The following is a 22390-nucleotide window of genomic DNA, read 5'->3' as shown; positions in this document are numbered from 1 at the left end:
ACATACCAGCGATCCTACATCAATCTACCTCCTTTTCCAACCTGGAATCAACCTTGAACACAAACCTGAACATCCTGGAAGAGTACTTCAAGCAGTGGTATGTGAAGCCAAATCCAAGAAAAACTGCGTCCACAGTATTTCACCTGAACAATGCAGAGGCGAATCGACACCTCAACCTGTCTTTCTGTGGAAAAATGGTAGAACACGAGCCTCACCCGAAATACCTTGGAGTGAGCCTGGACAGAAGCCTAACCTATAAAAAAGGCACATCACCAACCTGTCCAACAAAATTAAAATGAGAAACAATATCATTTCAAGGCTTGCTGGAACAACCTGGGGTTGTGGTGCAGAAGTCCTAAGGTCATCTGCACTAGCCCTCGCATTCTCTGCAGCAGAATATTGTTCCCCTGTCTGAGAAAGAAGTGCAACACTAACATTATAGACACCCAGTTAAACTCTACCATGCACACAATTTGTGAGACAGTGAGAAGCACCCCTCTCTCCTGGCTGCCTGTCCTATCTAACATTGCTCCACCAAACATACGGAGAAGACAAGCCTCGATTAAAGAATTTAATAAAACAATGAGCAACCCACTCCTGCCCCTGATAATTCCACCTCATAAATCCACCTAGTCTTTGCCTAAAATCTAGAAAGCCTTTCTGGTCCATGGACGAACTCTCTTCAGCTGCCCTGCCATCAATACCTGACACGTAGAGAGAATACTGGTCCAACAATTTCCCAACAAACGGCTTCCTGGTAGAAGATCCCTGTGCTCTGCAGCCTGGTTTTGCTTTACGTAGGAAGATTTGGTCATCAATCAACAGGATCAGAACTAACCAGGGCAGATGCGGCTACCCACTACAAAAATGGGGGCTATTAGACCACCCTTATTGTGATTGTTTTCCCATAGCTCAGACAATTACTCATTGTGAACGACTGCTCAAGATGCCAATTTCATAGTGGTGGTCTACAGGACATCCACAAGGTGACAGATGAGGCCTTGGATGGGCTTTCCAGACTGGACATTGACCTGTAGTTGTTCTGTATTCCTTTTGCCATAAGAATAAATAAATAAATTGCGTTCTTTTGCTCCCTCAGTCTCACTAGCTTTCATTCCATTTCCATTACTTTCATTTCTTCAGTGTTTTGCATTCATTAACTCAATCTAACACTTTCTACAAACCTGTATAACTTTGAAAATTGCTGTAGCATTTTTGTCTGTAATAGGAGCATGTTTCCTTATCACTTGCACGAAAAGAAACGGATATTCACATACTGTATGACAGAAGCTGAATCACAGTCAAGAACTACATAGAGTTTTTTTAAGTGAATACCATCCACAAAAGGCAGCTGTAAACCTGTAGTACATTAATACCATGGGTGGACTAAGGAGTAAGTAATCTAGAACCACTGCCAAACAGACACTTGTTCAAAGCCACTTAACATATCTAATAAATAGGAAATGGTGATGGTCTTGAGACGACCACACACACACATACACACACACACAAAGATACTAAGCTTTCCAGATCATATTGAAATTTAATATAATAATGTACTGAAAAGTTTTGCTGGATTCAGTTTACAGTAGCCTGCAGAATTTTTTGGACTAAGACATCAAATAAAGAAGTTTGTTTATTCAAGACACAAGAAACAATACAGTGATGCAGAACAAAAGAAAGTAACACAGGACAACTTCTGTTTCAAAGTCATTACTAAAACTGCCACATAATGAACACTTAAAAATAATGTTATGGGGTGTAAAAAATATTTTAAATTATAATTATGGTAAATGTTACAATAATAGCATAATTGCTGGAATCTGCATGTAAAGTGAGATTTTATTAATATTTTTCAAATTCACATAAAATGCAGTCATACTATACAATAATGTAAAACAAAACTACATATCAGTACTTTTATTATATACAGGGTGTTCGGGATAAATTTGACAGTTTCGTAAGGAAAAAGAAAATCTTCTTTGTATCTATTAAATTTAATGAATTGACAAAAAAACATTACAGGCAGAGTTAATTACAATACTATCAACAAGATTTACTCAAAATAACCACCATTAGCATCGATCACAGCTTCAATTCTGCTTCGGAACCTCGAACAAGCTGATGCTACAGTCTCCCTGGGAAGGACCGCAAAAACTGTTTTAATTTTATCCATTAACTGGGCTTTTGTATTACTGGAAGTGCGATTGGTGTCTTTTTCAACTGCGCCCCATACAAAATAATCCATGGGGTTAAGGTCTGGGGAGTTTGGAGGCCAAACATTTGGACTGGTGAAGTCGTAGAAATTTTCAGACAACCATTTTTGACTTTTCCCAGAGGTGTGGCAAGGGGCCGAATCCTGCTGCCATACATACGGCCTACCATTGGCTACCCTTGTTATCCAGGCTTGACTACAGTTAGCAACTCCACGAACAAAGCCCGAATTCCAATGCCAGGGTTCTTCAACACCTGTTCCTGCAGATTTGCGAGGAATTCTGCTGTACGAACGCAATCAGATCGTCTGCTAGGGATCTTTCTTCTTGCTACATCCTCGTAGTCACCATTGCAAGTCTCTAGTTCATGCCTGATTGTTTTTACTGTATTCAGGGAGCATTGGGCAGCAGTCGTAATATCCTTATTTTGATGGCGGGCACGAATCATCATGATACAAGTTATTCTCTTCCATGATTCAGGTGGGTTCCAGCTATCCATCCTTTCTGACATCTTGTATATGAATGAAGAAGGGTCCAAACTTTTAAATGAAGAGAAGTGTGTGTTAATACATGTAACTTACGGAAAAATATAATTAATTATAAATATGTCAAATTTATCCCGAACACCCTGTATATATATGTGTGTGGGTGGGGCTTCCCCAATTGAAGGTTGATATAAATACAGTATACCTGTAGTATACTGTATTTATGTATGGCATAGAGTATCTGAACTTACAGTACGTTCACAGCATGGGTGTGTTAAGTATTTATTTATTTGCTATTTTTATTTATTTCTTTACCATATACAGTAAGCCCTCAATTTAACAGTGAAAAAAAATTTCTGCCCTGTGGGAAAAATTTATTTGCTTGGTTATACTATAAATTAAAAATGCCAAGAAATTATATTCTTGGTATTATCCTTTATTCAAGTGTAAGCAAACAAAGTTTGCATGTGAAGTAACCTCATGACTAGGCTACTTGTAGAGGCTATGGACTTCACATCAGTTGCCTTAGTATCCCATAATGCAAGGCACATATCCTTACGGACATGTATAATGAATTAGGTGCTCATTTATAAAAATCTACTATTTGTAAATCTTTTTTAAAACTCATTTTTGCCTTTTTTTTTCTTAATAGAAAAAACTCCACTGGTTATTGGTAGCAATAACCTGTAGCAGTTTTTAAATTTGTTTGGTTTAGTTTCAGAAAGATGAAATAGTCTCAGCATATGTTGCAGCTATTTTATCTTGTGTAAAATAACTAGTGCCTTTGATAAAGTTGTACAAGTCTCAACTATAGCAAGGTTCCAAGGAAGTGGAAAAAAGGTAAGATAGTTCCATCATAAATGGTGGCTAAAAGACAGACGTAGCAAATTACAGACCAGTTAGTATCTCGGAATTGTTGGTTAAAGATAAAATTCTGGAGTGGGATAGGAATGTTATACTCTATAGTGGGCAGCATGGCTTTGTAAAAGGTAGATCCTGCCTTAATAATTTATTCACAGTTTATAATAAAGTGGCATGGTTTGGATAAAGGAAATTGCAAAAGCATTTGACAGAATACCACATGGTATTCATTACATATTGAAAGTTTATTTTTCACTTGGTTAGAGTATAATAAAATTAGTTTAATCCTTTATCCAAGTGTGAGCAAACAAAGTTTGTGCCTGAAAGTATCTTCAGGACTGGGGTAAGGTGGTACAACACCAGGGCAACTCGTTGCAAAGGTGGAGCAAGATACCAACACTCCTATCTCAGTATCTCCTATAATGCAAAACACATCTCCTTGCGGATATGTCTAATGTTATGCATTAAGGGAAGGGCTACTACCCAGACTAGTTTCGACCTTTATTGAGGTCTCTTCAGTGGGAGCCAGGCCCAAGTGGAGATACTGAGATAGGAGTGTTGGCAGCTTGCTCCACCTTTGCAACGAGTTGCCCTGGTGTTGTACCACCTTACCCCAGTCCTGAAGATACTATCAGGCGCAAACTTTGTTTGCTCACACTTGGATAAAGGATTAAACTAATTTTATTATACTCTAACCAAGTGAAAAATAAACTTTCAACATCTTTCTCTAAATCCAGAGTAATTTATTAAAAAAGGGTGGCACACCATTTGGCAACTCCTATAGGTAGAGATGACCTGCTAATGCTTCTGCCTGGTATCTCCACTTGGGCCTGGCTCCCACTGAAGAGACCTCAATAAAGGTCGAAACTAGTCTGGGTTGTGGCCCTTCCCTTAATGCATAACATTAGACATATCTGCAAGGAGATGTGTTTTGCATTATAGGAGATACTGAGATAGGAGTGTTGGTAGCTTGCTCCACCTTTGCAACGAGTTGCCCTGGTGTTGTACCCCCTTACCCCAGTCCTGAAGATACTTTCAGGTGCAAACTTTGTTTGTTCACACTTGAATAAAGGATTAAACTAATTTTATTATATTCATCACATAAGTTATAGCATGGGAATGAATATGAGGCTGGTAGCATGGATAGTGAGGGCTGGAATCAAGATCAGCGAGGGTCCCAGAGCTCTGTACTAGGGGCCGAAGCTCTTTAATTTGTATATTAATGACATAGGGAAATATTTATGGGAGGGAGACATTCAGTTGTTTGTTGATGATGCAAAACTGGGAAAGGCAATATTTGATAAAGTTGTTGAAAGTTTCTTACCTTGGTTTTAATCCTTTACCCAAGGAAGCAAAACAATATTTTGCGTGTGAAATATATTCTCATCTGAGTTACTTGTATATAGAGGCTAATGACTTCACATTACTTGCCTTAGTATGCATCCCATAATGCAAAGCACACACCCTTTTGGACGTGTAAAATGCTATGCATGATGAGAAGGGCCAATTCTCAGACTGGTTTCGACCTTTATTGAGGTCTCATCAGTGGGAGCCAGAGCCAGGAGAGATCCCAAGGTTGAAGTAATGACATTAACATTAATATTTCTGGCTAGATGGGTGGAGCAAAATTGCTTTTCATATTTCCCTTTGTCTTGTAATGAAAGAACTTTGAATGGAGTGTTTGTGAGCTATATGCTCCCCCATTGAGGGCAGTGAAGTCAGCTGTGTTCAGCTGAACTTAAGATATACTTTGGTCTTTTATATTTGTAACTTTTATTCCGAGGCTTCCTTGATTAACAGGTTTGGATGGTTACTTGTCTTGGTAAACAACTTCTCAACTAGATTTAGGAGAAGGGAAGAGATATAAGGGATATTAACTTCTCTATGGATCTGGGTGTTTCTTATAAACCAAGGGGGGAATCCAGAATCATCCTCAGAAAGGTTCTGTAATCTCTGAAGTTTTAGAATGTTTGAATTCACGGTGTGGCTCCACGCTGGGGATGCGTACGTGATGATCGGTCGAATTACCATCTTGTAAATTGTTAATTTTATTTGCGTGTCCAGTTTACTTTGTCTGTTGATCATAGGATAGAGCTGTGCTAAGACTTTGGATGTCTTTGAGGTAATGTAACTAATATGTTTGCTGAATAGGAGTTTACTATCAAGAATCACTCCAAGATATTTAACTTCAGTCTGCCATGGAATCTTTACCCCCAATAAATAAATATCCTCCATGGTATGGATTTTCTTTCTAGTAAACAATATAGCTGAGCTTTTCTGGGGGTTAATTTGGATCCTCCAGTCTGCCATCCACTTTTCTAAAATGTGTATGCTGGTTTGGAGTCTTTTAGTTGCCAGTTTTGGGCTCAGTGATCTTGCCATCAGTGCAGTATCATCTGCATATAATGCAGTGAATGTTGTTCTCGGGTTCAGAGGGATGTCCGCTACGTAGATCGAGAACAGGAGAGGTGCCAGAAGAGATCCCTGAGTTACGCCTGCCGAGATCCTGCATCTGGTCGAAACCGTTTCGCCGGCCCTGACCTGCATATATCTGTCTTTCAGGTAAGAATGTATTATTTTTATTAACTTGACTGGCAAGTTAAATTTTATCAGTTTGTAGAGAAGGCCTTGATGCCATACTTTGTCAAACGCCTTCTCTGTGTCGATGAAGATGGCAGCTGTATTGAGTTTCCAGTTAAAACCTTTAGTAATGATTTCTACCAACTGATGCACACTTGTTGAGCTGTACTATGGGCCTTACAGAAGCCGAACTGTTCATTAGGCAAAATTCTTAACTTATCTGTTTCTGCTTGGAATCTTGAGAGGATCACTTTCTCTGTTACCTTTCTGAGGCTGGACAATAGGCTTATGGGTCTGTAGCTTTCGGGAAGGTGAGGATTTTTGCCTGGCTTCTTCAATGGTGGCTGCTGTTTTCCATGTAGTAGGGAAATGCTGGAATCTAAAGATGGCATTTGCAATGTTGACGAGATGGACTATGGCCTTTCTTGGAAGTAGTTTTACTATTCTGTTAGTTATGTGCCATCTGGTCCTGGAGCTTTTTTACTGTTTAGATGGGAGATAATATTTATCATTTCTGCCGGATTTGTAGGAGTGATATGTTCGGGGAGTTAACAGTGTTCTGTCTTAAGGTTGTCCTAACATGACGATGAATCTTGTACATAAGGTTGATATTTAGATTTGTATAAGATGGATTGCACCGAGATTCTAGGTTATCTACTAGTGCTTCGGCTTTCTCTTCATCTTTGTGAACTGTTCCTTTCTTGGTTTGTATAGAGGGTATGAGTTGCTTTTTGGTGAAGATTGCTCTTAAGAATTTCCATACAGAATGATCTTCAGTATTGATGTTAGTCAATTTGGTTTCCCATTGATGGTTTCTGTGTTTTTGAAGAGCTTCCCGGACCTGCCTGTTTCGATTGTTCAATAATGTTTTATCTTGTAGGGCTCTGGTATTGTGGTATCTCTTTCTGGCTCTATTTTTTGCTCTGATTAGCTCCATGATTTCTTCAGGGATACGGTTGGTTGGGTGGAAGACAGCGGATTGTCTGACTGAGTCTATTGCTTTCTGAATTTGTATGGTTAAGTTATTTACTGCTGTGTCAATCTCTTCCTTTTTACTGATATTGGGCACCGGACCAATATGATCGGGAAGAACCTTGGCTAACTTGTCCCATGGTATGAATGTGTGGTCAGAAGATAATTTGTTGACTGATTCCAATTTGAATTGGTATCTTAAATTTTTAAAGATGACAATCTCTAGTACATCCAAGCTACCTGAAGGGCTGAAGTGGGTGGGCTCGGTAGGGCCGGCCACAACAACAGAGTTGAGCATTGCAAAGTTGAAAAGTGTGTGGCCTTTGGTGTTAGTTGATGAGCTGTACCAAGCTGTGATACAGTTGTTTTGAGTTGAGATCTCCTGCTATTATTATGGAGTCATTGGGACCAAGTATGGAGTCCAGATCTGTTGTCAGCAGAGGAATGCTCGTAGGGTTATGAGCAGCATAGATCTTGAGACTCCCAGCATTGAAGGTATGTACCTCCACACCAGTCATTTCCAGGTTTACTGTTTGGGGCTTGTCTATTGTATTATGATTCAAATAACTCTTAATATATTTATGGCTGTGCCTCTTGTGCCAATTCTGTTGTTTCTGTACATAGTGTATCCACGGATTTTTGGGTTATTAGCTGGTCTTAGGTGTGTTTCACCAATCAAGATGATATCAGCATTGAGACGAGTTCCAAAACCTTGTTCATCAATCCATTTGCATTCCATGCGATTATCTTAAGAGCTTGTGGTTTGAATTTATTACTCATGACAGATGGCTGTTATAATGTTTTGAGTGCCTTTCTGGAAGATGGTGAGGGGCATGTCTTGTTGAATTCCTGCAGCATGATGACAAGTGAGTCTGTTAAAACGGATGTTATGTTATGTTGGAGCTTTCTAGCTCGAGAGATGTAGGAGGCTTAGTTCTTGCAGCCTCAGCATATGTTTTGGTCATGGGTGTTCCTTCCTGTGAGGTTGAAAGCGAGGTGTTTCGGACTGGAGGACGATCTGTTTGGTTGCTTAAAACATTGTTACGTGGAGGAGCAAGATTGACTTTTGTGGATCCTCGATTTTTTGGATTGGAAAGGCATCCCTTGTAGTTGGTGGGGTGAGGTCCTCTGCAGTTTGCACAGCATGCTGGAGTTGTGCATGGCTTGGTGCATGTGATGGTCTGGTGTCCCTGCCGCACTTCAAGCACCTGAAGGCTGCCTTACATAATTTTTGGGCATGTCCAAACCTTTGGTATCTATGACACTGACTTGCAGATGCTCTTTTCCTAAGAGGCTCAGTTGAAATCTTGAGTCTGCATACTACTGTCAGTTCATAGATCTGCTTTTGTGCGTTGCTTATTTCCACCAGCACCCAAAGGCATTGGTCTTTTATCAGATCTGAGCATCCTGCTCACTTTTACTGGGGACAGGCCCTGTCTGGAGAGAGATCAGTGCTCACATCTTCAGGAGTGATACCTTCAGCTGTCCCACGTAGAACTACCATCAGGTTCTTTTCGCTGGGTAAAGTGAAGATGTGATATGGGACGTTAGCATCGTCCATAAATCTGGTCATCTGTCTGTAATCCATGACAGTAGTGGGTTGTATTTTAACTTCCTCATCTGAGTTTTTGGCCCATGAAAATTAGATGTTTTGTTCTCTGAGGGCTGACGAGACAGGGATCCAATTTTCCTTATCCCTTAATATGACTGGTGGTATCTTTTCTTTAGGTTTGAATTTATTACTCTGACCACTGATGCTTCTATCCCTGTTGTTTTGGGTTCTTCCACATTGGTGGAGGTTTTCCTCTTCTTTTTGACCATTTGGAACTCTGTATCTGTTTCCAAGGTATGATAACTGCTGTCTTGGGATGTAGCATCTTCCATACTTGGGGAGTGTGCAAAATCTGATTGCATCAGAGTTATGGGCTCTTCACTTATGTCATCCATATTGCCCTCTGTGACTGCTGTGGGGGGGGGGGGGGATGTGTCAAAGAGCTTGATTTTTCCTGGCCAATTATCACTCAGCAGCTTTCCTAGTCTGGGGAATTCCATGTATACTTCATTAAATTTGGCCTCATTCAGAAGTTTTGCCATGACAATAATTCAGAAATGTGTTAAGACAGATGGAGAAAGAGTAGAGATTGCTCAGGTGTCCCGAGCAGGTTAAAGATAATCCTGTGGACTTTTAAGGGTCCACTTGCAAATCCCGTAGACACTCTTAGGTGTCTACTAGCAATAAAATACAACTAGCTGTCCTATGATAGGGAAAAGGAGTGTCACGAAATCACTTGGCCACAGATTGAAATCCTACCTCCCTAAATAAAACCATAAATCTGCAGGTGGGGCCTGCCGGCCATTAGACCTCTTGCATGTTTCTTGCAGAGGAGGAGACAGTGGGAAACAAACCGTGTCTGCGCCAGTGCAATGTGCGCGTTTCGTAAAAAACCTAGTAAACAAACTAATCGGGCTCAGTCTAAAATAATACATCCGTTCACATCAAAATAGGTCACTCATATCCGTTGAAGTAATGCAGACATCATATATGTATATATATATATATCTCATATACAAGTTGCCAAAAGGTGCTAGACTTTATTAATAAAAATCTCGGGATGAGAGAAAGACATTGAAAGTTTTTTTACTTTGGGTTTACTATACATTAAAATACCAAGAAATTATATACTTGGTTTTAATTGTGACAATATATTTTATGCTCAAAACATTAAAACCAAGTATTAATATATAATTTCTTGGTATCCTTAATATATAATAAAACTAAGGTAAGAAACTTTTAACTTTTTTCTCTCGTCCAGAGATTTTTATTAATAAGGTCTAGCACCATTTGGCTATTTGTATATAATTATGTATATGATGTCTGCATTACTTCAACCTTGGTATCTCTCCTGGCTCTGGCTCCCATTGATGAGACCTCAATAAAGGTTGAAACCAGTGGTCCCTCCCATTATGCATAGCATTTTACATGCCCCAAAGGGTGTGTGCTTCGCATTATGCGATACATACTAAGGTAAGTGATGTGAAGTCATTAGCCTTTATATACAAGTAGCTCAGATGTGAATATATTTCATGTGCAAAACATTGTTTTGCTTCCTTGGGTAAAGGATTAAAACCAAAGATATAATTTCTTGTTATCTTTAATGTAGTTGATAAAGATGATGTTGATAGCTTGCAGGATGATTTAAATAAATTGGCAGTGTGAGCAAAAAACAATGGTTGCAAAATGTAAGTAGTGCACTTTGGCATCAAAAGATTACACGTATTGATGGTACTGGATTATTGGAAATAGATGAGGCTAGAGATTTAGGGGTAATGGTGGACAGAGGTTTGAAATTCAGATAATATACTGTTAAAGTTGGCATAATAGCTTAATTGAACATGAACACATAGAAAGTAAAGGTATCTTTATAAAGCTGATTCAGCTGTATCTTGATTACTGTCACAGATTTGGTCGCCTAGGTTTCTTGTGGGGGGGGGGTCAGGAGGTGGTGAAGAGGATTCAGAGATAAGTAACTGAGCTGGTGACAAGTATGAAATACTTCCTATAAGGATAGATTGAAGGTTTGTTGGTTGCAGAGGAGAGGGAACATGATAGAAACTTACAAGTTGCTAAAAAGATTCTATAAGATTGACATGACAGGTAGAGAGAGGACAAGGGGTCATTACTTGATGTTGTATAAGAATGTGGACCAGATTCTTTACTTGGAGAGTGGTCAGTGAGTGGAATGGATTGCCAGAGGTAGTTGTGAGTGCTCTGACAGTGAATGAGTTTAAGGAGAAGTATAATGGTTAGTGTAGATCTCCTTTTGACTTCATGAAGATGCTTATAAATAATAATCTTTCTCTTAATTTCATATTTGATACAGACTTAATGGTTATTGATAATTTAAGATATATAACAATTCTCGTAGAAAGGCTTAGACATTGGTTATACATGCTTACTAAATGACTTAAGGAAATTACAACATACAATAGAATATACATTAAAATAAACTTTAATATATTTCGGCAATGTCACTTTCCTTTTGAAGATTGCCATCTTCAAAAGGAACTTACAATAAAGATACATCTTGCACCTGTAAGTTGTCCTACTTTGGCCAAACAGGCAGGACAGCGAATATCAGAATTTCAGAACACAAGGACTACATCCGGTTTCACCAGTATAGCCACTCTGGTCTTGCAGACCATGCTCTGGATACATGCCACAGAATACGGTGGAAGAAAGCCACAATAATACACCGTAGCAAATTCAAATATGAAAGGCTATTCATGGAATCAGCCTCGGCCCTAAGAAACATGCCAAACCTCAACAAGTTTGGTTGCATGAGACTGCCCCAAATTTGGGAGGCTTACATCAGTAGACCTTCAGCCCAATGGCCAAGAATACCTACATAGCTCGCTAGGGGGCACCATCAGGACTTTTAGGAAAATCATAGCTACCTCGCTGCATTCTCATTTATTGTGTTTAGTCATGCACGTATCTTTATCGTACGTTCCTTTTGAAGATGGCAACATGACACTGCTGAAATATCGGAAATATATTAAAGTTTATTTTAATGTATATTCTATTGTACATTGTAATTTCCTTAAGTCATTTAGTAAGCAAGATATATAACAATATGTAGATATCACTCTGTGGAAAGTTATGAAAGAATGACTATGAAAAACTAGTAAGTACTGATGGTAGTGAGGTGACAGAAGCAATCAAAATAGTTGATTTTACTGCTTGCTTCTGTCACCTCACTATCATCAGCACTTGCTAGTTATCCTTCTATTGTCATTCTTCCTTTTACTTGCCACATAACAATATCGCTTTGCAGGGCTGTCATCGAAGTGAGGTTGATGAATTGTGTAAGTACTTAAAATGTTGTAAAATCTCATTGCAAATACAGCTATGAGATGAGATAGCGTGTGCAAAGGAATTAGCATTGCCTTTAACTAGGCTGCTTAAGTCTCAGCTCTGGAAGGAGGACAAAATAGTTTGTTTCATAAAGGAGGCTCCAAAGCTGAGGTAGCAAATTATATACCAATCAGTATCTTGGGAGTGGTGGTAAAGATACTGGAAAAGTTGGTAAAGACAAAATTCAAAAATGGGTGGATAAAAAGATGATACTCTTTGGTAGCAGAATGGCTTTGTGAAGAGCAATTTACTCACTTTTTATAAGAGAGTGATGGTTGAGTTGGATAAAGGGAATGACTTCTGACTATAAGTAGCCCAGTTGTGAAGTGACTTCATTCACAAACTTTGTTTGAATACACTTGGATAAAGCATTAAATCAAGAATATAATTTCATGGCATCTTTAATTTAAAGTATAACCAAGTGAAAAAACTTTCAACAGAAATCTGTATTTAAGATATATTATTATATAGATTCCTCCAGAGAGTCAAGAACTCATTGACAGAGGGCCTGTCAATGAGTTCTGTCGATAAAATTACAAATATTTGTAATATTTTTCTTTGAAAACATCCACCACATGCCATAAGAAGAACCTAATTGCAGAAAAACTCACATGGAACAACAGTCGATCTGTGTTAAGGTGTCAGTGATGCCACCCATTGTGTTGACAGGACAATCTTCATGCACAATCACACAAAAAGGCCATGGTGTGGATTGGGAAAATAACTGCATCCCTTTGAGAACAGATTTTTATTATGAGAAAGTCTATGACTATACAAATGATCTTATAACATAGTATCTTAAATTAAAATCATAGTAACTGGATAACAGTCATATCGTAAGACTCATTCTGGTGATGCTTAATACATACTGTGTTTTTGATACAGCATGTTTAGAAATTATTGTCATGAAGAAAACCCATCTGTGTGTATGGGTTAGTTATATTCTTGATTATATAAATAAAAAATAAACATGGTGGGGTGTATGCACACACACTTCTACCCCCCCCCCCCTCTTCCTGTGAGAAGCACTTTAAAACTGTCTCAAGATTAATTTTGTGATTTTGATAAAATCAGAGAATACAGAAACACAGCTTTTAAGATTATTTTACATTCCATTAATGATGCTGTTCACTTTTTAAAATAGAACTTTGGTAAAATATTGCATTGTATAATACATTGGTTTATTTTATTTATTTATTTTTACAGAAATGTGTTTATTGATATTCGCTCTTCTATTGAAAAGATTGCTAATTATCCAGGAATCCCTAATAGGTTAAGACAACTTTGTTTCAAGCTCATAGATATTGTTTCAAGACTTGCTTCTCCAGTTACATCCAGCTGAATTACTAAACAGATTTACTCAAGAGATCAAGAAACATTCCAACCTTATTTAAAAAATATTTTTATTTGCAAACAGTATATGGTATTGATCTCAGGGCATCAGTAGCACTTTAAGATGTTGTTTTGCATTGATATCAAAGACAGTTACAAAACTTTTATGCCAAATGACTTTCAGAATAATATGAGGTGTTTTTATAATTACATAAAATGAAATATGCACTTCATTTAAGCAGTTTGTTATAATAACCCATTGTTTACAGTATTTAATATTCTTTTGAATTTGAGACTTGTAATCCAGTTATAGAATCAAAGTGATGTTGCTTAGTCTGTCTCTCCTCCCCCCCCTCTCTTACACTACCATCTTCCTGACATCTTTGGCAATACCCAAATATAAAGCAATTTTGAGGTGTTCAATAAAAGTCTGATGGATTATATGAATAACAGCAACCAATATATTAAAGTTTTTAAAAATAAAAAAAAATAGTTATATGAGAAAAATATATATCTTTTATTAAACTTACTCTAATTTCATTTTTTATAGTGTTTGTCCGTACAACGATAATGCTTTGTACAGTTGTATCATCATAATTATGCAAATTTATTGATTAAGTTATTGTGAAGAGCTTCAACCCCATCGATCCAAAGGTGCTTGGTTTCATCAGGTAATAGTGCAATATTTTCATGCTTGTAAATGGCATGTGTAGTGTTTTAAACCAATTTGTTTTCGAATTATCCTTTGTTGTGTTGCTGCCAAAGTTTCCAGATGTAAATATTAGACCCAGGTCTATCAGTTGAATATAACATTCTCTTACAAAATATTTTGTAAGAAAATATTTCTTACAAAATCTGTTTGAAATGGTCCCCCATTTCAAACAGAAACTCTATTTTGTAAGAGAATGTTATATTCAACTGATAGACCCGGGTCTAATATTTACATCTGGAAACTTTGGCAGCAACACAACAACGGATAATTCGAAAACAAATTAGTTTAAAACACTACACATGCCATTTACAAGCATGAAAATATTGCACTATTACCTGATGAAACCAAGCACCTTTGGATTGATGGGGTTGAAGCTCTTCACAATAACTTAATCATTAAATTTGCATATTTATGATGATACAACTGTACAAAGCATTATCGTTGTACTGACAAACACTATAAAAAATGAAATTAGAGTAAGTTTAATAAAAGATATATATTTTCCTCATATAACTATTTTTTTTTTATTTTTAAAAACTTGAATATATTGGTTGCTGTTATTCATATAATCCATCAGACTTTTATTTATAATGACAGAGTGAAAAGCATATCTTTGATTTGGTTAACAGCAACACTATAAAAGGACTAGTGTAAAATGCAGGTTCTTAAATGGTTTCAGTACTGCAACTAATTTCCCTACTAGTCAAGATGGTCTTTCAAATAAATTATAAAATAATATACTTGATCTGTATAGTTTAAATTTTTATTCTTTAATTTAAAAATGTAATATTTATGACATGTATTTACATAATTTACTACAAGAAAAATTCTCATCCCTTGTATTATAATTCTTGGAATTTTTTCAAAATAAGTATTGTGCTTTGTGTCCAACATTATTTCTTGAATATAATAAAAGCATTTTATGAACTAGTATGCTGTTTACATCAGAGACATATATGCATGCATACACTATGTTGAAATAAGTATTAGCATTCTCAATTTTAGGACGAAACAATTTCAGAAAAACTGATTTTCATGAAATCACAAAATTTAAGAAGATGGAACAGTTTTTTTTTTTTTTTTTTTTTCAGTTCATCATATGGGACCTATACTCCTATTAAAGACAAGCAGACATACTGTAGACTTGACTATATAGCAGTACATCATTGACATTGCTAATATAAGACTACTTCATCCACTATCAACTGTATAAACATTATCAGCTGATGGAATTGTGAGGGTACTACCTCAGTAACAAAATGAAGAGACTAAAGTGCCTTGCAAAGTTGGTACAGATAATTTTGCATTCTGATGTGAAAGTTTATCAACCAGGATGAATGTGGTTTTTAATTTCTATATGAGCTATAAGGACTCAGGTTAGCAATAGGACAGTATGCAAAGAGCTGCCCAGATCTGATTTCATACTACACTGGTCTAAAGAACATCACAACTAGTGCATAAAACATTGGAAATTCATGATATGTATGGACAAATCATACTATACAGTGTCTGGAAAATGCTTTTTGTTCAGTCCATCATCCCAAATGCAAAGTTCAGCGATAGAAGCATAATGGTCTAGACCTGTTTCTCTGATCATGCACTTGGACATTCAGTTGTAGTGCCTGAAAGGATGGATATGTAACACCTCTGCATAGTTGTAGCAGTTCTTGTTTTGAAAGCTTTACAGAACAAACTCACATCCTTGCACACAATAATGTACCATGTTATGATGTGAGGAAAGGAAAGAATTCAAGAAACTCAATTCATTATCATAAACTGTTGAAGATTATCTGCTCACTACTGGGCATAGTGTAATCAGACTTAAAGGAGGCCGTACATGCTATTGAGGTATGTATAGTTTTTTTTTTTTTTTTTTTATCCCTCCACACATAAATAGTGAACTATATGATGATAGTCCACTATTCATTCTGCTCTTTTGATAAATCAAGATCATCTACAACCAATACCTTAAACATGACCTCACTATATTTCAAATGGGGTGAGGATAACTTTGTTACCTTAACTGCCACCAGAATGCAATCTTACCTTTTTTTCTTGCAAAAGGGACATCAAGCTCACATTCCGTTGTCTTCAGTAGACAGGAACAGATCTCTCTCTCCATGGACCAAACCAATATTCTCACCAAATTTTGCTAGCCCAAGTGCACATGGAAAACATTTGTAATCCCTTGAAATATACAAAAGGAAATTTTGTTTGAAAGTACTGGAGTAATCTCCATGCACCACCATCTACTACTTGTTTTTGTCAGTTTGTATTATATTTAAACATTTAATTGTATCATGTCACTGCAGACTACTTCCCAGAAGTATTCTGCAGTAGGCAGTAGGTCTTCAGTAGGCAGTTCAGTTCTGCAGATCTCAGAAATGGTGATAATGGCATTATTATTATTATCTAAGACCTCCAAGGAGTCAAGGACTCATCGAGAGAAACTATAAATCACCCTAACTAGCTGTTAACCGTCCCTTAAATTCACTCATGCTAGATGCATTTGCTACCCCTAAAGGCAAATTATTCCACTCACTCACTGCTCTCTGGGAGAAAAACCTAGCTCTTACCCCTTTCTTGACTGCTGATAAATTTAACTTCCATGGATATCCCCCCCCCCCCGTTTTCTCTCCCCACTTTCCATATAACAAAAAAGTTCACCAATTGCTATCCTATAATGCCCATTCAAAAGTTTTTAGACCTCTATCATATCACCCCCCCCTCTTCTTCCTGTTAACCAGAGTCTGCAGTCCACATACTCGCAATCTGTCCTCAATCTAAATTCCATAATCCAGATATGATCTTTGTAACTCTTCTTTGCACCCTCTCCACAGCTTATTTATCCCCTTGGTACTCAGGAGACCAAATCTGTGCACAATAATCCAGGTGCAGTTTTATCAAAGCCTTATAAAGAGAAAAAATGACTTCCTTATCCTTAAATATCAAGGTTCATGTCAACATTGCAATTATCCTGTGAGTTGTATTTGCAACTTTTGCTACGTGATCTTTGAACCTTCAAATTCTTATCCACCATTACACCAAGATGCTTAGCCTCATCAGTTTCTTGTAGCATAACCCTGCTAATATAATATGCTGCTGGAAATCTCATCATGCCAAAGTGCATAAATTTACACTTACTAACATTAAATGAGCAGCTATTTTCTTTCCCAAATTTTCAGCCTATTCAAATCATTTTGTAAGTGCTGGATATGAATAGCAACCCTGATTGCCCTGTCTATCTTCGCATCATTGACAAGGAATTGCACATATCTTCTTAGAACCTTCCTAATGTTATTAATGTATAGATTGAACAACAGTGGCCTAAGGACTGAATGCTGAGGTACACCACTGGTCACCTGAAATCTGACAGATTCTCACTCACCATACCACTTTCTGATATCCGCTGGCCAACCATCTACTGATCCAAGTTGAGTTTATATTCCATTCCCATACTTTCCAGTTTATGCAACAGCCTTTTGTGTGGTATCCCATTATATGCCTTAGCAAAATATCCAATATTATCATAGTGTATTCATTTCCTTTATCTTACTCGGCCATAACATTGTTATAAAATATGAGCAAATTCTTAAATTACGACCTTCCTTTAGTAAACCCATGCTGCTCCTTGCAGAGTATAGATTGTTTATCTACCCATTTCGATATGTGAGTTCTTACCAACTTCTCTGAAATCTTCACTACCACACCAGAGATACTGATAGGTCAGTAGTTAGACACATCAGTTTTTACACCACCCTTGTACAATGGAACTGTCATTCATTCCTTCCATTCCTGTGATATCATTCCTGAGCCAAGACTCAAGTTATACAAACAAGTGAAAGGCCTCACCAATTCGGCTGAACATTCCTTTAGCAAACGTGCTGATATTCCATCTGTCCCTAGCTCTTCAACCTCATTTTCATGCACTTCTAACTCACATCCATTGTAGCAGTAGCATTATGCACCATGTTACATACAGCTGGTTGATATATCTTAACAAAGTGAGCACTCATTAATTGAACTATCTTATTAGCTTCTGACACTAGAGTACCATCTGCATTGAATAAAGTTATGCTTCCACATTCATTCTTTCTTTTGCTTGCAGCATAATGATAAAATTGTTTGAATTGCCTTTAGCTTGCATAGCCAGTTTCTTTTCATACTCTGATTTAGCTTTCCACACAATGGTTGTTAATTTTCTGCCCTGCACTTTATATATTTCAAACTCCTCTCAGTCTTGTTCTTATGATATTTTTTCCATATCTTCTTCTTGTGGATCTCTTGCTGAATAAAGTTGCACATCCATTTCATTCCCAACTTATTTATTATTTGAACACCAGGGAACTGATACCACCTCATTTAAGCATTTTTTCAAAAATTCCTTTGTATTGCTGATACCATGGAACCAAAGATAGTATTCTCCTAAGTTGAACATAAGTTCCAGCTTTGTAGTTCAGCGTGTAACCTGTTCTAATTGGAGCATCAATATACCGTATATGTTGGCATAAAGGATGACTGGCATATAAGACGAGGCCTAAATGTTAGGCTATTTTTAGGTTTTAAGCTTATGTCGGTTGTATAAGACGACCCCCCCAATTTCTTCTTTCTTGTATTATTGTTGTTATATGGGTAATTTTTTTGCATAGCATAGATTTAGTATTTATGCGAATTACCCTAATTAAAAGTGATTAGCCCCGATTTTAATTAATTATTAATTTTGCATTTTTTTTAAATTTTAGGAGTATTAAAATTGTTATCATTTCAAATCATGGTTCCAGCAACAAAACAAAGAAAGTCTGAAGCTGGATTTAAAATAAGGGTAATTGAAATGGCAAAGCAAACTAATAAATATGCTGCTGCAAGAAAGTTTGACATAACCAAGAAGATGGTAAGAGAATGGAGGAAGAAAGAAGATATTTTAAAAAAATTGCCAAAGAAAAAATGTGCGATGAGAACAGGGATTACCCGATGGCTGAAACTGGAAAATCATGTTGCAGAATGGGTATTTGAACAAAGGCAGAATGGTTATCTTGTTACAAGAAATATGATTAGAGCATATGCATAAAATGGTCAAGATTGAATCCAGATGAAAGTATAGAATTTCAAGCTACTTCAGGATGGTAATCGTTTTATGAAATCTTTGTATTGCCAGACAAAATATGATAATACAACAAAAAACGCAAATTGCTCAGAAACTACCAGCAGATCTTGACCACAAACTTACCAGTTTCCATAAATTTATTATTCAGTTGAGACAAGAACATAAATTTCTGTCAAATATTGGAAATATGGATGAAACTCCTATGAGCTTTGATATGATAAACAATAAAACAGTGGAGTCTAAAAGTAAGAGCGTGCTAGTTCAAAGTTTTGATCAAAGCATGGAATAAAGTAAAAGTAGAGGCTGTGTAATAAAACCATTTAAAAAATGTGGTATCTCTAATCTTATGGATGGTATGGAAGATGATCTGTTGTGGGACACTGATGACGATGAAAACGAAATCAATTCACCGAATTCAAACTGGGATCCATATGACGGTTATTTAAACAACGAATCTGAAGAACTATTTTCAACAGATGAAGAAAATTAACATGAAAATTTAGGTTAATAATTATTTGTTTTTTAAGACTTACATATATTGTAATATTTTAAATAAATTTATGTAACAAAAAAGTAATCTGATTTGTTTATAAACACTGTCTACTTTTTTATATAATGATGTATTGTAACTACCTAAATGTTCATCTAATAAATTAAGCTTCCCTTTTTATACTTGCCATATAAGACGACTCATGATTTCAAGGGGTTTTCTGTAGTATTTGAGAATAGTCTTATATGACAACATATATGGTAATTAGATACTTCCCAAGAAAGCACAGCATGATCACTATCACCAACTGATGGTAAAATAGTCATATTCTTAAGAGACCCATTCTGATGCTATGAACAAATCTAACACTCTTTGATCTCTAGTCCCTTCTTTCACATGCTGCTTGAGAAAATTGTCTTGCAACAATTCAATAAATTCCTCTTCATTCTTATGAGATTTCTCTTCTATGCAATCAACGTTTGGATAAAGTCACCCATGATCACTCATTAGCCCATAAGGCTAAATTGGCAATGCATTTCTTTGTACCTTGCAACTGAGCTGTCAGGTCTGTAGCAACATCCCACCATATATTTCGTTCTGTTAGTCTCCACTTCACACCAGCCTCAAACTCACCACTACATGGGATATTGTTACCATCATTGTTTCTTACATTTCTACCCTAACTGGACTTAACTTGTCCATAGAAGAGGAAGGGGGAGGTGTATTACTAATAATATCATATCATTAGTAGTACTGCCCCCCCTCCTCTTCTGTCATTCCTAAAAATAGTATACTCATTACACTCATAGTTACCACATCTGATTTTGATTATGTTCAGAAATGGTTTCATGAATGGCATTTAGTATAAATATACAAAAAGAAAGCATATCAGTGAAAGTAAGCAATTATCAATAAAGCAAGAAGGGAGGTGACTGTAATGACAATTACTTGCCCATGGATTTTTATGTGGACTTAAAGACAAAAATTGTCCAGTTCCATTGTGCATTGCTGGTGGATGAAAAATTAACAACACAGTCATAACCCCTGCCAATTTAAATTGACACTTCACCACTAATTGCTGATATTTTGTCAAATAAAACATTTGATTACGTTCAACATTTTTGGATTTACAGGGCAAACATTTTTGAAAGGAAGAAACTATCAGTAGAAAGGTTCAAGAAGTAAGCTATCTTGGTAGCTGAGCATAATCTGGGAATGATGCGGAGGACACTGATGTGTAGAAGTAGGGAGATTCTTGTTCCATTGTATAAGGCTTTGATTAGGCCACACATGGACTATTGTGCCCAGATTTGGTCACCAGGTTTTCAGAAGGATGAAGAGATGTTGGAAAGGGTCCAAAGGCGACTGACTAAGGTAGTTTCTGACCTCTGGAATGTTGAGTATGAGGAAAGATTGAGAAGATGTAATTTGCAGAGTCTGGTGGACAGGAGGAAGAGGGAAGATATGATAGAGACCTATAAGTTGGTAAGGGGTTGTTATAGGATCAATGGTGGAGAAGTTCTACAGAGAATAGTGGGAGAACCAGAGGTCATCCCTGGAAACTGTATAAAGAGGGTGTGAGAGGCAGGTTTTTTTCGTGCAGAGTTGTGAATGATTGGAATGCCTTGCCTGAGAGTGTGGCGTCTGCAAGGAGTTTGAGTGTGTTTAAGACACGGTATGATGAGATGTGTGTGATAAAAGGACCTCCCAGATGAGTCTTTGACTCCATGAGGTCTTGGGAAATAATAATAATAATAAAAAATGAAAAGTCAGTTTTGCAGAAAACTTTAATTATTTACTTCATTTCGGTGATGCAAAATTATATAAATTAAGTGGATATTAAATCCAGCATCATTTCAAAGCTGAATACAGAAACTATAAAAGTTTGGTGTGAAAATTGACCAGAGAGCTTGCAGGAATACACCACCGCCATACTACGAGTTGCCCTAGCCGAACCTAATAGGAAAAGCACTCGTATATTGCCTTTGATAGGTTTCACTAGTCTGACAGCTGTTTCAAACTCACTGGTTTTTGTCAGAGACTAGGCAGAAACCTAAGAGAGCAAAAACTCTCAGTACTAGGGAACGAAGCGTCGGAGAGGTGTATTTTCTTGGTTGGTGCATAAAGTATTTACTAAAATAAAGAGCCAAAGGCTTCATTTCGGCAATGCAAAATTATATAAATTAAGTGGATATTAGATTCAGCATCATTTCAAAGCCGAATATAGAAACTATAAAAGTTTTGTGTGAAAACTGACCAGAGAGCTTGCAGAAATACACTGCCGCCATACTATGCATGCTCTCTGGTCAATTTTCTCATGAAACTTTTATAGTTTCTGTATTTGGCTTTGAAATGATGCTTGCTTTTATAATAATAATAATAATGAAAACAGTAAAAGGCAACTAAGTTGCTGTTTCTAATAATATGATGTGTGTGGATGACAGGGCTTACTAAAGTGAAGATATGTTGTCTGAAATGCTGAAAAATTAACCTTGCTCTTTAAGTCAATGCATTAACACATAGAAGTAAAGCTTAGCTATTATCATTTGTATCAAAAGTAAAACATATTTGTTAGTAAACCTGCAAATTAACCATGAAATGTGCTATTATTAAGAATCTGAAAAATGGATGCGACTTTTGTTGTTTTTGGTAAAATGAAATATTTTCCTTTTATTTGGATTATGGTTCGTCTTAGAGCTAGTACATAGGAATTTGCAGTAATGTCC

At 36.8% G+C, this 22390-nt stretch overlaps 1 protein-coding gene and 1 long non-coding RNA gene across 6 annotated transcripts in view; one reads left to right on the top strand and one right to left on the bottom strand.

The window, feature by feature from the left end:
- The window catches only part of LOC150097972 (transmembrane protein 33-like), a 229437-nt gene extending 215444 nt beyond the window's left edge, over positions 1–13993 (top strand). For all 5 annotated transcript variants that reach the window (XM_090406442.1, XM_090406441.1, XM_090406444.1 and 2 more), the window contains one exon: positions 13233–13993. In XM_090406442.1, the coding sequence (XP_090262568.1) occupies positions 13233–13368 (136 nt within the window). In that variant the 3' untranslated portion in view covers positions 13369–13993. The remainder of the gene's footprint in view (positions 1–13232) is intronic.
- LOC150097971 (uncharacterized) overlaps positions 1–22390 on the bottom strand; it is a 239864-nt gene that overhangs the window by 36436 nt on the left and 181038 nt on the right. The gene's annotated exons all lie outside the window — the stretch shown is intronic.

This window comes from Typopeltis vanoorti, chromosome 16, assembly GCF_054136105.1.
Source record: "Typopeltis vanoorti isolate ZY-2024b chromosome 16, IOZ_Tvanoo_1.0, whole genome shotgun sequence".
Classification (NCBI taxonomy): Eukaryota; Metazoa; Arthropoda; class Arachnida; order Uropygi; family Thelyphonidae; genus Typopeltis; species Typopeltis vanoorti.
Note: the sequence above shows the minus strand (reverse complement) of the source record. Positions and strands in the feature narration are given on the sequence as shown.